This window comes from Nyctibius grandis, chromosome 4, assembly GCF_013368605.1.
Source record: "Nyctibius grandis isolate bNycGra1 chromosome 4, bNycGra1.pri, whole genome shotgun sequence".
In the NCBI taxonomy this organism is placed as follows: Eukaryota; Metazoa; Chordata; class Aves; order Nyctibiiformes; family Nyctibiidae; genus Nyctibius; species Nyctibius grandis.
This window is the reverse complement of record NC_090661.1, coordinates 10,653,101-10,669,075: the sequence shown is the minus strand read 5'-3', so window position 1 is coordinate 10,669,075 and position 15,975 is coordinate 10,653,101. Positions and strand designations below refer to the sequence as shown.

General features: G+C 44.7%; 1 protein-coding gene across 1 annotated transcript in view; it reads left to right on the top strand.

The window, feature by feature from the left end:
- The window catches only part of MICAL2 (microtubule associated monooxygenase, calponin and LIM domain containing 2), a 152,623-nt gene that overhangs the window by 122,772 nt on the left and 13,876 nt on the right, over window positions 1–15,975 (top strand). The window contains 3 exon segments of the mRNA XM_068398565.1: window positions 2,412–2,486; window positions 6,807–6,904; window positions 8,412–9,774. Coding sequence (XP_068254666.1) covers window positions 2,412–2,486; window positions 6,807–6,904; window positions 8,412–9,774 — 1,536 coding nt within the window.

Below are 15,975 nucleotides of genomic sequence, written 5' to 3'. Positions count from 1 at the left end.
AAGCAACAGTGATTTTGGGAAGCACTAGAGAGCTCTGCACGGTTCAATTTGTATTTCTGTCAGTAGCTACTTAAAATTTTTTGTATCCAGTGAATGCACAAGGAGGAAAGGATATAGCTAGCAGGGAGGTGGGGAGAGGTTTAGGAACAGTCTGCCTCCAAATGGAAACTCCTTTCTGGAGCTGGAGGAGGTCAGACCTGAAAGACGTGCTAAAAACAGCCAAAGAAGGACCTTTGTGGGAAGTGAGGGCTGCCATGTTTTAGGACTACGTGGTGGTGTTTTGAAGCTATGGTGGATCTTCTGCTTCAGAAAGCATCTCCAGGGCTTTGCTGGACTCACATTCTGTTGGGTTTCTCTCCTCGGAAGAGCTTTGTGGGGGATGCAGGGCTGCACGTGCCCTGGGAGCTGGCAGCAGAGCTGCAGCGCCCTGAGGCAGCTCCTCCCTGCCCCTTGCAGCAGAGAAGAAAAACTGTCTTTAGGGCTCCAGATGGAGACTGCTACATGTTCTTGCTTCTCTCAATAAATTAATGTTCTTTCCTCTGAATTCCTAACAAGGAAAGCCAAAAGCAGCCGTTTTAGAAGGTGTGTGTGTGTGAGCCAGACCTTGGGCTGCAGAGTGTTACTACGGGGCTCGTGCAAGGCATGCAAGACCTTCCATTCATGGAGTGGAAACCATGGGCATTAGCTTGGGCTGGAGAGGAAGTGTGGTGGTACTGCTGGATGGGACTACTGGCAGGTCAGCTTGACCTTGGGATGTTTCTGCCTGGCTGGCAAAATATAGTGGACAAAGAGGGTGGTCAGTAAGCAGATGAAGTAATGCATTATACGAAGTCATGGGCAGAAACAAGAGGGAAACCCAATGTACCAGGTATTTTATCTCTGCAGACTTGTCCACTGGCATCGCCCGTGGCAGCTGTGCTTCATGGGCCATGGAGACAGGGCACCAACACCGACCCATCTCACAGGGGTATTGCTACGGGCACAGACCTGTGCTAATGCTGCCCCTTGCTTTTGGGCTGGAGTGGTTGTGCTGGTGCGACGTGGTGGATGGAGCAAGGGAATGGCTGTCCCGGACAGGGTGTGCAGATGCACCCAGGGAAAGCGGGGGTTCTCCCAAAAAGCTTTCTGCCTTCAGCTTTGCGTGCAGCAGTCATTTGTGTCCATGTCCTCAATGTATGCACTGACGGCTTAGGGCTGGACCCCAAGAAACTTGATGGGGTTTGGGGTTCGTTAATTGCATTTGGTTTTATCACTCTGGTCTGTGTGGAAAAGGCTATGTTGAAACCAGTTTTTATTTCAGAACTCATCCATGCCTGGACAGGGGGTGAGTTTCCAAAGTCTCTCAGAAATGGGTAGAGTTCCTGGATTTTAGTATGATGTTTTTACTCAATTGTGTATTTAAAATACGTGGCTATACTAAGCACAGTGATATTCTAGGCACTCCAGGCGGATTTTGCATACAAGGTCTACATGGTGCTAAAATACTGAGGTCCTTTGATTTGTCTTCACCGAAACTGCCTTGTCCTGGGTTTTGGGTGACTCTGAAGGGACCATTGTGAGGAATTAACTTGATCTTCCTTTGTACAAGGTACCTTCTTCCAGGCTGCGCTTTAGTGACAGAGGAGCTGAGAAACGGTTTTGCTGAAAAGAAAAGGCCACCAGCATTCATTCCTTCCCGTATATTGGGGATATTCCCACATCCATATGTGCATTTTTAATCCAAGCAGAAAAGAGGGGATTTCATACAGCGATTTCAGTTGACTCTTGTATAACAAAGCCCTTGTTTAGGGCAAAACAAGCCCAGCAGCAAACCCCTCCAGGTGCCCAGCAGCATGTGACCCTGTGCCATCACTGAAGGATTTAATCCTTTTTTTCTCCCCGATTTCATGCTCTCCCCACCCCGGCTGCTCATGTCACCTTCCTCCCCGCCATCACTTTCCTCCCCCCCATGCCAGCCGGGTTACCTGGATCCTCACGAGCAGCCTCTCAGCTCCCCATCCTCACCCAGCCATGCTGTAGCACCCCTGACAATTGCTCCCCCCGCCTCAGTCTGTTCCCCTGTCCATCTGTCTGTCTGTCTGCCTTTCTCCTCGTGCCGCCTTCACCGTGAAAAGAGCCAGTGTCGGTTTTTGGGGATAAGTGAGAAGAATTAATGAGCTCTTTCCCCTTTGAGCATCTCCCCATTGCCCGCCGGCTGCCAGCAGCGCTGCCGGGCCCGAGCGGGGGCCGGCGGCGGGTGCGCGCTGCCCCCTACCGGCCGCCGCGGGGCGAGGGACCGGCCGCCGCGGGAGGGCTGGTTAGAAAACTAAACCCCCACCGCTTTTTTCCTCCTTTCTTTTCCCCTATCTCTATTTTGGCTCTCTGGCATTTGCTGTATTAACTGACCACGTGTCTGTTCTGTTCCTGTTCAGCCCTACAGAGAGCCAACAGTTTTCACTCCACGGCATTCAATAAGTATCAGAATTGGAGGAGAAAACTCCAAACGAGTGAGTAAAGGCTGAGAAGCAATTGTGTCTTCTATTTGTGCTGTCTGCTGGTTTTCTGCCTCTTAAATGTCTATTTCTCCTTTCCTTTAAAAGTTTTGTAGATGAGAAAGTAGAGATCCAAAATACACCAAATATTTCTTTTCCATTTTCTTGTCCTCAGAAGATCAAATTCCCTTTCTGTGTCACTGTTCCCTACATTATTACACCCACTAGCATGTGGTGTCCACTCTAATTCTCCAGCTGAGAAAATCCACCCCTATCCCAGACCTCTGTATTCTGTCTCGAGCCCTGCCTGCGCTGATTGCTTTTGATTAGGTGCAACACTGGGTCTAACATTTTGAGTATCGCTTATTAAAAATGCTCCTGGAAGTGCCTGTTTATACCCAGCTACAGGTGCTCCATCGCTTCTTTTTTGTTGGAAAAAAATCAGGTGATATTTCTGGGTTCCTGAAAGGGAGAGAGTACTAACTGCGATCCCAAGAGGGGAGCTGGTGAAAATAAGCATTACTAGTTCTTGTCTTCTAGCAGTTTCACTTGGTTTGGGCTGACCCCTTTCTGCCTGTGGGAATTGCACAGAAGTGCAGTGATTTCAATAGCTATTGGGCCTGTGCTCGATTTGCTTCCAAAACACAATGTGGTCACTCCTCACAGCTGGGGCTGCGTCTAGGTAATCCTCCCAGGCTGCGGTCCCAAAACAAGCCAGCCATCCCTGGTCACACCTCTGCTGCTCGTAACAGGGTTGCCCGCCTGCCTTGGCACAGCCCCTCTGCAAGGACACCCTGTGCCTGTCTAGTCCCACGAAGGACTCACAGGTACCTGCCAAGATTGATCATATCAGTGTGGGAGCTGGGTGAGCTTACCAGCATCCCAAACCCTCTCACAATTTGGTTAGAAACACAGTCATATCTGTTAGACTGGGGTGTTGACAGCCTTAAGGATAAAACATGAATGTACAGCAGTGGAAAGAAGGGCTTTGTGCCTGTGATCGAGTGCCACAGTTTCTGGGCATGGAGACAGCGGGTTTTGGGGAATGGTGCTGACAGCTGCTCTTTAACCTGGCCCTCAGCTGCCTTCTGCAGTGAGGGGATTTCTGCTGCCACTCGGAGTCCCAGTTGCCCTTCAGAGAAGTGAAGTCTCTGCTCCTGAAACAAGTAGGATTCCTGTGTGTGTTTACGGGACTAGAGTTCAAGCAGAGGTGTCTCAGCTTGCTTGGTTTGAATGCACAAACAAGCTTCAAGATTATTTGCAAATACCCACTGTGGGATTCATTTTTGTATCTCAACAAAAGTGACAAGCTGCATCCCTCCTTCCTGGCAGCCGGCTCACATCTGAGTTAGATGCCTGCAGGTATACATGAGCACTGCCACTACTGACCCCACGGTCCCTTGGAGTGCCCCCGTGCCACACGTCTGGGATAACTCCGTAAATCTCAGTAGAGGCTGCACGGGGCTGTTTCACAGTCCTGAGAAGCTGCTCCCACTTAGCTCGACTTCAGCAACCCATCACCTGTGTCGGGCTGTCCCCAGAGAGGCAGCTGTGGCAGATGGACAGGCAGACAGGCCGCGATGGGGCTGCGTTCCCTGGGATTCATGGCACCTCTGAGGCGCAGGGGACTCACCGTGCATGCGAGACCTCTCTGGATGTCCGCGCAAGGGATGTCCCACTTGGGGGAAGGCCATCCCCTACCTGGGATGGGGAGGCAGAGCAGGGTGCCCTCAAAGTCTTGTGGCATCTGTGTCAGCCTCAGGGCTGTCTCCCAGCACTGTACAGCATTTGAGGATTGGCTTATAATCAGGTGTTGGCTTAACCAAAGGCTTGGATTTAAAAACTGAGATCAATTAAGGTAAGATTTTAAAAGATCAAACAAAAATTAAATTTATTCCAGGTTGGGGAGGGGGTGGAATAAAGACTGAGAGAGAGAAAAGACGAGACTGGAGGTCACTCTTAATTTCGACTCATTTTCAGCTTGGTCCCAGGAAGTGCTTTACTTAATCGTTTGCCAATTAATTTTCCCATCATTTTATTAAAATCTTCATGTGCCCCCGAAGGGCTCTAGAGGGAGCTAAAAGCCTTTGGGAGGGACACGACGCGCTGCATGAATTTGTATGAACCTCAAGTCTGCTGTTAAAACGAGGTGTAAAGCACATGCAGCATATGCTGGGAACAGAATAAAGGCATGTTTACTCTCTGGAGGAAGGCTGTAAATCTTAGTTTCTATATTTAATCCACTTAAGATTTGGTTACAAGAATTCGTATGATCATCAATCACACGAAAGAAAAGTGTGTCTCCTTTTCAGACTTATTTCCCAAAACACTTATGTTTTGTAAAGAGCACAGGTACATGTCCAAGGAAAGGAAATCAGTGTCATGGTTATGTTGGCTGAAAGGCTCAGAGCAGGATATTACTTTTCAAAATCTTTAATCCCCATCACATGGCCACAGGGAACACTGTGCTCTTAATTTATCTTGGTTACTTTGAGTAGCTTTTGGGCCAAGCAAATTGTGATAGTGCCCCAGGGATTTTTTTTTAAAAACTCCTGGTTTGAATGTGCAAATATGGGTTCAGTGTCTTGGTGGGAATGCATCCCTTATCTCTGTGAAGGACATCAAGCTGTGGCTTTGCGTGAAGCCATGTTCTCGCATGTGCAGGCCCTGTCCTTGTATGCTAATGCATGCCCAGGAGAGCTGCAGTGCGAAGTAGTTCGCCCCATGGACACGTGCCATTACCCTGCAGACCCTGGGCTGTGGGTTTAAGCCCTCATTGGTGTTATGGCAGTCGCTGCTGCAGCAGTTGCGTTCCCCTCAGTGTGCTGAGCCGTGACGTTTGCCGTGTCAGGAGGTGAAGGGTTTTAGTGGATCAGGCTAAATGCCCCTGTCTCACTTATACAGGTAATGGTGGGTTTCATCCTCCTTCTGGATTGTCATTTTATCCCATGGTCAATTCACTATACAGAATAGAAAAGTCACCGTGTGGATGTGGGAAAGGAGCATTCGTACTGAGGATGGAAAATCTGGGTAGGGTAGGGATAGGCTGTGAAAATGAAGATGGGGTAGCTCAAGTTTGATGCTGCTTTCTTAGAGGACCATCACTGGACTTTCTCAATGTGTCTGAAATTATTTGAAGGGTGGTTTTTCTCTTTCTTTCTTTTCCCCTCCCCTGAAAACTTGTTGCAAAAAGATACAGAAAGAAAGACCAGCAGCAGACCCAAGTTATGGTATCCCTTTAACCAGGTGCCAAAAGCTGGGTTTGTCTCAGTTCAGCCCCTCGTTGCAAGTCCCTATGGGAGTTCCTTAACGAACTCCAGGGCATCGTTTCCCTCTGTTCTTGACTGAACCTAACAAATTGCATCAAGATTGGGAATGCACAGGTGAGACACTGAGAGGAAAGAAAAGTTGGCCTCTCTCCCTGGCTCGCCTTTCCTGAAGTCCACATGCAGGAAGTGTCTTCTCTCTCTGGTGTGTTGCTTTTGTCCTTATGCAGCTTTTAATCCCTACGTAGAAGAATCAAAGTTTGCTTTGGGAACCTTTGTGGGTTTCAGAACTAATAATTGGGTTTGGGAGTTAATAATTCAGCTATAAATATACTTGTCATGTTAAAGCTTGACATGGTAATATTTTGGCTCTGGGATACTTTTCTTCTGTCTAAAGGTTATTTATTGCATAAAATTCCCAGAGACACAAATATTGGAGAGCTCTCCTGACTCCCTTCAGGTGCAAGTTACCTCCCTACTTTTGTTTCCAGCAGGTCTAAGTCTGTTTGTGCTAGTTTTGGTTCAAGGCCGTTAGCAATTAGTTACCTTGCCTGATCCTAGGAGAGTCCCCAGTGCGCTGCCCATTGGCCTGGCTTGGGAGACCGCAGGATTGTTTCTGTCCTTACTGCCTGCAGGTCATTGCGTTTCCCATTTCTTTCCCATTCTGACAGACAGCCCTCTCAGAAGTCATCCATTTTCTTCATTTCTCAGAACTACCCAAAGCTTCAAAAGTGGCTGGTTGTTTTCACTGCCTCTGCTTTTAAAGCCTGAAAGCCCTCTAAAGAGGGCTGGTTTTCCAGAGAGTTTCCTGGAACTCAAAAGCTGCTTCACTCAATCCAGCCAAAAAATTGGAAGCCGTTTAGGTCCGCTGCTGAAAATGTCAACATGTGTTTGGCACAGTGTGCACACACATGTGAGTCAGGCCATAAAGTTCATTACTGCAGGTCAGCTCTGCAGGTACGACTGTATCCAGATGACTTTTTAACTTTGTACTCTCGTTCTTTAATTGCAAAGTTTATTTAAGACAAAAAGAATACAAATATGATGGTAAAATTTGTGTCTTGGTCAGGTTTCCCTCTACTATCCAGCAAGAAACCTGGGCTACACTGGAAGGACAGCTCAGCCAGCTGTCAAAGTGGTCCTGGAGAGGATCACCCCCAAACACAGGTACGAAGGAGACTTGTGCAGAGCAAAAGGAGAGTAACTACTGTTGGGGCATGTCTGCTCTTGACAGGCTGTCTGAGCATCCTCTGCTCTTTTCAATAGTTTTGATTCTCACAGTAACCAGCAAAAGTTTGTTTATTTATTTATTTATTAAGGCTGAGGAAGTGTCTGCCTGCCCTAAGTGCAGCATTGCAGCAGGAGTCGTGACCGACCGTCCCAAGCAAAGGGCAGCACGTCCCCTGGGCTCGGAGACGGGTGGAGTGAGGACCAGCCCATGTCCTCTGTGTCCTAGCCCGTTGTCCTCACCCTTGGGTTAAACATGATTAAAGTTGCTTGACCTCAGTTCTATGCTAGAAAAAAATCAAGTCTTCTACGTCCATGGTGGTAGTTGAAATCCGGTCCAGGACAATAGGACCAGGAAGGGAACGTCCCAGGGGAGCAGAGCTGCACAATGCTGCCTGGCCACGCTGTGCTCGAGGAGAGGTGACTCCGTGCTGCAGCTCGCACTCTACAAGCAGCGCTTGGTGGCCTTTTTCTTATTCTAAAGAGAGAGGATTAAGAGGATGTTTATTTGTTTATTGATGTTTCTCATGTTTTTTTATCTGAGATCCTGGCCAATATTCATTTTAGTCATCAAATACAACTGTGAAACAGGGAGTAATCATTATTGCCTTACTTCTGATGCTTCTGGGAAACAAGAAGTCAGACAGATTAATGGCTTCACCCATGTGAATTTGGGAATCTGGCACATAAGTGGAAATAGGAATTGAATCTTCTCACCATCCGTTATCACATAGCATTGTGGATAAAATGCCTCCCTTTTAAGAAGGAAAAAAGCTCTAGTTTTGGTCTGCTGGCTAGATAATGTGGGCATTTAGCCTTGTTACTGTCTCCAGCAAACTGTCTTCAGTGGCTAGAGTAATGAATTTAAATCTTCACTAAAGGAAAAATAATCATTACAGAGAACTAATTGAATTGTTTAAAACTACTGTCTTGCATTTTACAATCTTTTCTGGATCACTTCATTCATTCCTACCTGTGCTATGTAAGCACGCAATATTATAAAGCAGTGGGAGAGGATAGATGATGGTCTCTTGTGCTTGCTGGAAACTCGAAGGTGATGCAACTGGAATGATTCTGTGAATGCACACGGGAGAAGAGAGCAGATCTGCTCTTGTTTATTTTTCTGTACATAGGACTGTTCCTTTCTAAGGAAAATATTAAAGGCAATTCATAGACATATGACAGATTCTTAGCAGGAATAACATTATTTTTGGACTACTAAAATTTCCAGTAGCTTTAGATCTCCACTCCTAGAGAAAAATTAGCCCTTTAGGGAGAAAAACTTTTCTTCCTATTGTATTATCATCTACATATGTATGTGTGTATATAAAGAAAATATTATGTTTATTACTTTTATGTTAAGATGGAAATCGATTAAAATATTATATGAAATAAAATATACACTAAAATGTGTTTGTCTACCCCTAAAATAATCTTCTTTTCGTAGTTGGCTTCTTGCAAGAAATCACCAGAAGTTACAAGAGGACATTTCAAACCCTACAGCCCAGTATTTCAAAGAAAAGAAAAAGCCAGGGAGATGCCTGAAGGCATCTGTCTCTATGTGCCCCACTGTCCTTTTCAGAGCAGCACCAGAGGTTCTCCGTGGACGACTCCTGGGAATGGGACACTGGCTGCTGATTTTTCTGAGGCTGAAGATACATACGGTGACATTGGGACATACACAGCCCAGGGCTGGAAGGGAAAAAAACAGAAATATACCTCTGAACCAGAAGATTTTAACAGGAAGACAAAAGTACTGTCATCTCTGGATTTGAAAGAAAAACATGACAAAAATAGAAGGCACCCAGAAGAAAAGCTTGAGCAAGAATTAAAGGAGGCAAAAAAGAGGCTGGTGCTTTGTGCTGAACAGCAACCCTTGTTGTATGATTCAAACGAGGCGGACTTTGGTGGAACCAGTCCAGGATATCGAAACAAAGAAGCAATGGAGACTTCAGAGGAGAAGGATGCTGAGTGGAGAAAAGATGTGTTCAAACTATCTGGTTGTCCTGTGCCCCTCTCATTTGCAGATTATGCTCCACCAGCTTTGACAGTTGACACAAAAGATGCTCTGAGGACTCCAGATGCAGTTGCCAGGGAGCACGTGGCTGGCCAGCCAAAATCACCACTGAGGCTCATAGCCAATGCGATCAAGAGGTCCATTTTGGAGCCTCTAACCTCATCTCCAGAAGGACTAAAGCAGGACTCAGACAGCAAAGTCAAAGCCTCTTCAGAACAAGCTTTCTTCAGCTTCCCCAGTATTCCTGGCTATTCCCTAAGCCAAAGGAGCAGTAACAATAATAAAGCAATTAACACTCAGCAACAGGCGCTTAAAGTAGGGGAGTGGGCAGGAGAGTATTTAGGAAATGGGAGACCTCTCTCAAGTCCATCTCATTTTTCTGTCTTCTCTGAAGAGAGATCTCCAAGGGATTGCAGCGAGAAGGTGTCCTTCCCAGTCTGCAGTCCTCACACCAGGCCTTCCAAGACAACCGGTACACCTCAGAAATCATCTTGCACTAGGATGGAGGATGTCCCAGGACTCCTAGAAAAGTTTACCTTTAAAGAGACTCCTCCAGGGGCTCCCATGGATGGCATATGTATCTGTAATGAAAAGTACCTCCTTCTTCCATCTCCAGGGCCAAAGAACGTCTCCAAGGACAACCTGGATGACTCTGCACAGAAAGGTAGTCTTGGGTCACTTTTTGATAGACTGAGAAATAAAGTTTGTGACAGAGAAGGGAATTCCTTCATGTCATCTCTGCCTTCCGTGAAGGAACATTCTCCAGAAGACAGGCTACGTTATCCTTCGACAGGTGAGGACCTGAGTAGAATTATTTATTTCTGGTAACAGCACTTAACATTTAAAGGATGTGCGTGATCATGCAAACACATATCTGTTGAATGGTATGTTTAATTTATAGATACTTTCTACATAAGAAGACTTAATAAATGTATTTTTTGGTTAAAGTTTCTTCTGGTTTAAAGGAGCAGAGTGGATTTGCAAGCAGAGTGCAGCACACTGGACCTTATTGACCTACTCTGTCCTGTTTGTGAGTGATTAAAAGGCAGTGATTTTCATGTTTGTTTGCAAGAACATGGTTAGTATTAAAATTGCAGACGAGTCTAAGAAATATTGATGTCAGTCAAAGAGCAATCTGAGTAATCTGAGCATAGGCTCAGAAAGAATTAAGTGCAGCACAGTTTCAGGTATAAAATATGAGGTATGAGGTCTGCACTCACCTGTCTTTCTCCGTGATCCATCTTTCCACTAGCCCACTGTAGAAAGTCACCCTTATTTAACTAACCTGTTGAAGTTTATTGACATACCTGTTTGTTTCTTTACTAAATTGCGACCCAAACTGTAATCCCAAAATTGCTGCTGTACTGCGGCATTAAAATAACAATCTGCATGTAAAATGTGAAGTCAGTGAAATGTTCCCAGTGATCTGCCATTTTTGCATCCTTTCTGCTTCAGAAGTGCTGTATGCTGCGAGGAAGATATACAGTATATAAGAGACTTGACCTGAAGCTCATGAAAATGAATAGAATGTCTCCAACTCTCATTCCTGAATTTTTGGATTGGACTCTTGGAGCATCCTTTATCTAACAACTCACAAAACCAGGCATTCCCATTGAGCCAGAGGGTGCTAGGGACTGCACTGAACCCCTGGAGAGTTGCCAGTGTTCACGCTTGTCATGCTATGGTCTCAAATGGGAGGCTTTTTCTGAGTCTGTACCTAGTCATCACCCATTGACTGAGCCAAGCTGACTTGCTCTTAACTAGATGTATTACAGTAATTAGTATGTTGTGTTACTACTAAAATGGGAGAAGTTCTTGTTGGGTTTGAATAATGCTATACTTTCTTTTAAATATTTTGAAAAACATACTGGTTTAATATGTGTTGCATTTCTCTGTTGTGCAAGCCAAAAGAGGAATTATTAAATTATAATAGTTATTGAATATAGGCATAGCAAAGTCTCTTCAGAAGAAAAAAATGCAGCTTCGATCTAGCCATTTGCCCAGTAATCTGTAATCTTCAACGTTTCAACACTGCAGCTCCCTGAACTTTTTCAAACATTCATATTTGAGTAAATCAAACTGGTAAAGAGCCAAGACCTGCTTGGCTCTCTAAAATGGCATTTGTGTCTCATATCAGCACTTGTCTGAGGCCCAGGCTTGGCAAACTTCAGTCATGAACTGATGACGAGTTTTAGCCCACATTACATGTCATTATTTTTCTCTCTCTTGAAATGTACTACGAATCTCAGAAAATTTCTTTTCTTTAAAGATATAAAAATACTCCCAGCACCTTGCAGAAACCAATTTAATGAGGCTCTTTCTCATACGCCTCTTAGCTCTTTGCAGTAGGGCTTTTCCATCCTATTTGAGGTCAGACAGACCTGTTCTGTGCAAGTGTGTTTGGTCTTACATTATGCTGGTGTTTTCTCCCTCGATGGGCTGTTGGCTTGTGAGAGTAAGCTGGGTGATAAAAGTCCACAGGCTTGAGATGAGACTGGGCAAGCTCATTGAAGAGAAATCCAGTGAGGAGTAACCAAATGCTTAGAAACCACTTCCAATTTACAAAGCTCCTGAACTGAAAAATGCCTGGATGTTGGGCAAGTGTTAGGGGAGGAATCACATGTGACTGCCCAGTGCCTATAGCCCTCCTTTAGACATCCACTGCTGGAGGCAGACTAGAAGGACCTTCAGTTTCACCCTACACAACTACTTCTATGTTATGTTGCTCATCTTTCCCTACACCTTATCTTAGTTACTTCGTCTGCAAATACACATCCAGATGTCTTTCCTATGCTGGTGTTTCAGAGCCAGGTGTCTGTCCAAATGAAAGCTATACTCTGTCCTTCTGTCACGTGCTGAGCCACCAGCTGAAGCTCAGCATGAGGAAACAGAGATCTTAATTACTCAGCAGCAGATTGCCTGTTGCTCAAACTTACATCTGCAGTTACACCTGCTGTATGGGTCATTCCAGGTCCAGGTATCCAGACCTGTTCTAAAGGCTTTTTGGCTAACACTTTCTTTCTGTTTTATAAGAGCTGTTCCTCAGAGCCACTTGGAAATTTTGGGCTGTGCAGAGATCTGGCTGCACAGACTGTCTGTGTGGGACCTAGACAAATCTTACTGAAGTAATGGGTGTTCATGCACTGATTTCAGTGAGAGATTGGTTTTAAAAAAAATAAAATCCTATCTAAGTTTCCCTGTAGAATATACAAATGTCCCCAAATAGCCATACTGGAGTTTCTAGGTGCAATTCCAGATATTTATTTGCTGCACAAATACATTGAGGCTTTTGTCCTTTGATTCCTCCTTTGGGTTCCAACCTGCAGTTTAAAAAGAAACCCCAAACTTGATCAATAAAATCGATCAATCAGATGGCTAACTGATCTCTCCTAAGCCTACTTGCCCCTTTTGCAATTCAAAAAGTGCCAAAGTTCTGTTAATTATAGATACTAAAAATCATTCATACCACAGAAAAACAACAGCAGATAGAGAGCAAAGCCAGGTTGTACGAGAGAGTTGCAGTCAGCAGAGCGTTTGTAATGAGACACGGTAGTGGATCCAGGGTTTAGGTTACTTTTGACTTACAGACAGACCTTCTGAAGGCCAGCCCACAAAGGTGGTTGGTTATTGGCAGATGTTTGTGACTCTGGGTTTGCTTCTTGATAGTGATGGAGACATGGGAGGAATATTTCTGTGAAAACATTCCTAGAATTGTCCCTTAGATGTGAAGAGAGTTGTTATAACTCAGTTTGTGACTCCATGTTTTTTACATGGCTCACTTCATTAAGCAGGACAACCAGTCCAGCTGATGAGAAAATTGGACGTGTTATGAACTCATTTTGCTGGTTTGTGCACTTTCAGATTGAAAAGGGATTGCTTGCAAATATTTGATTCATACATGGTTCCCATTACCGCATCTTTGTACCACTGAAAATCTGTGTTTGCGGTATTCTTGTCAGCTAGGGCGCTGTTATCTTGGTGATTCCTTATTTTAGAAGGGGAACTGAAGCACTACAAGACTGCATGACATGCATAAGAGCACATGAGAAATCTGTGGAGAAGCAGAGATGTGAAGCCAAATAGCCAAGCCCACTCTTCATTTCTACTGGCCTTTCTTTTCATCTCCTACTCCATGGAAATTCCCATCTGGTTTGGACACCAGTGCCCCAAGAGATATGTGTAGCTTTGCCTCTCTCTTTTGTAAAACACTGAAGTACTTAAAGTGGTCATGATTAGCTCCAATGACCTTATAAAAATATGCAATTTTGGACACTATCAGAGGAAGCCAACAGATTAATATAATGTTATAAAAACAGTTCCTGCTCCAGGACTTTCTGTGTATTTAGACGACAGTCATTGCTGTGACACAAAAACACCCCAGGAAGGGGAGGTGAGCTGTGACATGCAGAGTGACGGCAGTGGTGGTTTTCCCTATAAATCTCCAGGACAATGAGCAGTGCTCCCACATCTAACAGTAGGTATCACCTTCTTAACCTCTTCATGTGATACGTTCCTCTTTGTTCAGAGGACCTCAAGTTTCCTACGAAAACCAGTACCTTAGATTTATATGTTAAGGGAGGGGTTCTCAAAAGCACTGGACTTCACTGGACTTTGGTCCAGTTGATCCCTCTGAATACAGTGAGGGTTTTACTGCTGATAGCATTCAATGGAAGTGTGCTTAGGCCAAAGCAGGGTCTTTGACACCCACTCTTGGATTACCAAGCTATAAGGAACTGGACATAGGAAGGAGTTTAAATTTTAGGGATGTAATTTTTCTTATATCTTATGACATACATACATGAGGATACCAAGTTCCAATATCAAGAATTGGAGGTTTCCTCCTGTATTTTGAAGCGTATTCTGTGACACTGTCAGATTCAATAACAATAAGATTAATAACAATAGTAATAATTAATACTCAGTTTCTTGTGATTTGACAGCTGTAAATCAGGTATGCTGGAAAGGTCTCTTGACCAAACTCCTAGTAGCTACTGTGAGGTAGAAATCAAGAACAGATGAATAAAGTTTTCAGAAATATTTGTTCCTTTCCTCTTTAGAATTAAGAACTAAAACTATGTCTGATTGTTCCTAGTCATCCAAAGTCACGTTAGCTGGGGAGGAAAAGCTCTAGTATAACATATGTTAATTTGGAAGTTAGGGAGATGCTAGAGTACTTAAGAAATAAGTAATAAATAACTCCCATTTTGAAGGAATGAGATGGCCTGAAAGAGAAAGCCCAAGTCTAGAAGAGTTGAGTTAATATTTGGAAAAATAAATATGTCTTTGAGATCTTTTCTGTAGCTATCAAGCTTTAAGGCTTGACATATTTGGAGCAGGCAAATAATTATTATCTAACTTTACTATTGCAGTTCTAAATTCCAGATTTAAGTGACCCAGTAAGTGTAAAAGTCCCTAAGTTGAACATTTTTATGTGTGAACTCCTTGTCCAAATCCTCACAGCTTGTGGCTAAATTCTGCCTATCCCACCCCTTTGGAGATGGGAAAGATTAATGCGCAGTCATCTATAGTAGAACATATAGATGCTGTAATACAGAAGAGTGGTTTCTCGGTCGTTTTGTTTGTGGTTTTTTTTTTTTTTCCGAAAATAGAATAAACTTGTATTTTTCTCTAGCTCTGCAAAAAGCAAATTCATTCAGTGAGGTAATTTCTTACTATGCTTGTTATAGTTGTCTTGAAGTTGAAATTTGCATTTGGGGTACATTTTAAAGCATATTTCTGGTCTCTCCCACAAGGAAATGGCCAAAGAAAAATAGATGAGCAGAGCACTGAGTAGCTGCCCTTTTAATGCTGAAAGAAATGCACTGTCCTCCTATTTCTATATCCCTGAGATGTGGCAAGACACACATCTGGGATCCAAAAACTTGCATTCTCATGCCAGTTCTGTCACTCTCTGCTGTGTGTTTCCAGAGACCTCCGTGGAGCAGCCCATGCTTCAGTTATCCACGTTGTATTAGCAGAGACCATCAGTGCTGTGAAATGTGTATGCAATAAATGTGACGGAGACCATAACTGTCAATGCATACAGGTAGATCCATCAGACGGCTCATGACTGAGTGGTTTCATGTGGTCCTCTGTCCTCTAGACTTACTGGGTGGAGACGATGAAGGACGTTGCTAATCACAGTCGGGTGGTTGTCTCACACAGCTTTGGGTACCATGTCCCTTGAAAGGCTGAGCTATTTCGGAGCAATCTAAATGTTTTTTCTCTGCAGAGCAAGGTGCAAATACCTGGCTTTCCATAGCAGATAGGCATTGGGAGGACTGTGGATGTTATGAATTTGTTCCATGTGCAAACATCAGCTTCCTCATTCTTGTGAGGTTCTTGGAAGTCCTTGGGGAAGTCATTGACCCTCTCTCTGTTCCAGAAAGGCAAACAGCTCCCGAGTCACACCCCTGAGGAGGAGGCAGATGCCCTTGTGTTACAGCAGGCTGCTTTTCCTCTAGACCTTGTAACACTTTTTAAATTATTGATATCACTCAAGGAGGAGGACATGGGGAAGCAGTCACTTATTCCCACAGCTGAGAGAAGAAAGGGAGCGTGTAATTGCTTGTATTTCCAGCCCTGCTGGGCTGTAAGGTTTGCTGCTTGCATATTATGGAATTTGATTTCACCAGCGGCATGACCGCAGGGTAGTTACTGCAAACTTTTGGTTGCACAGGGAAGAGCAGGGTAGGTGAGTTTAGTTCTCAAAAGAAGTAGTGACTGTGGTACCCCCCATGCCTCCATCTCATGCACTGGGAAGGGCTTTACAGCTGACTGTCCCTGCCAGGGGCAGAGATGGGGTGCAGCTGGATTTGCACTCTTGTCTGCAGAGCGTGGGGCGGTGCGTGGCACCAGTGTGACCCCAGTTATCGTGAGCCATCAGAGAGTCCCTGGCAGGTCAGCAAGCAGGAGCTGCATCCCTCCTCCAAGTGCTGTGAGGCGGGGAGGTGTGGGGTGGCAGCCCGGGCAATGATGGAGCAGGGGAATCCCC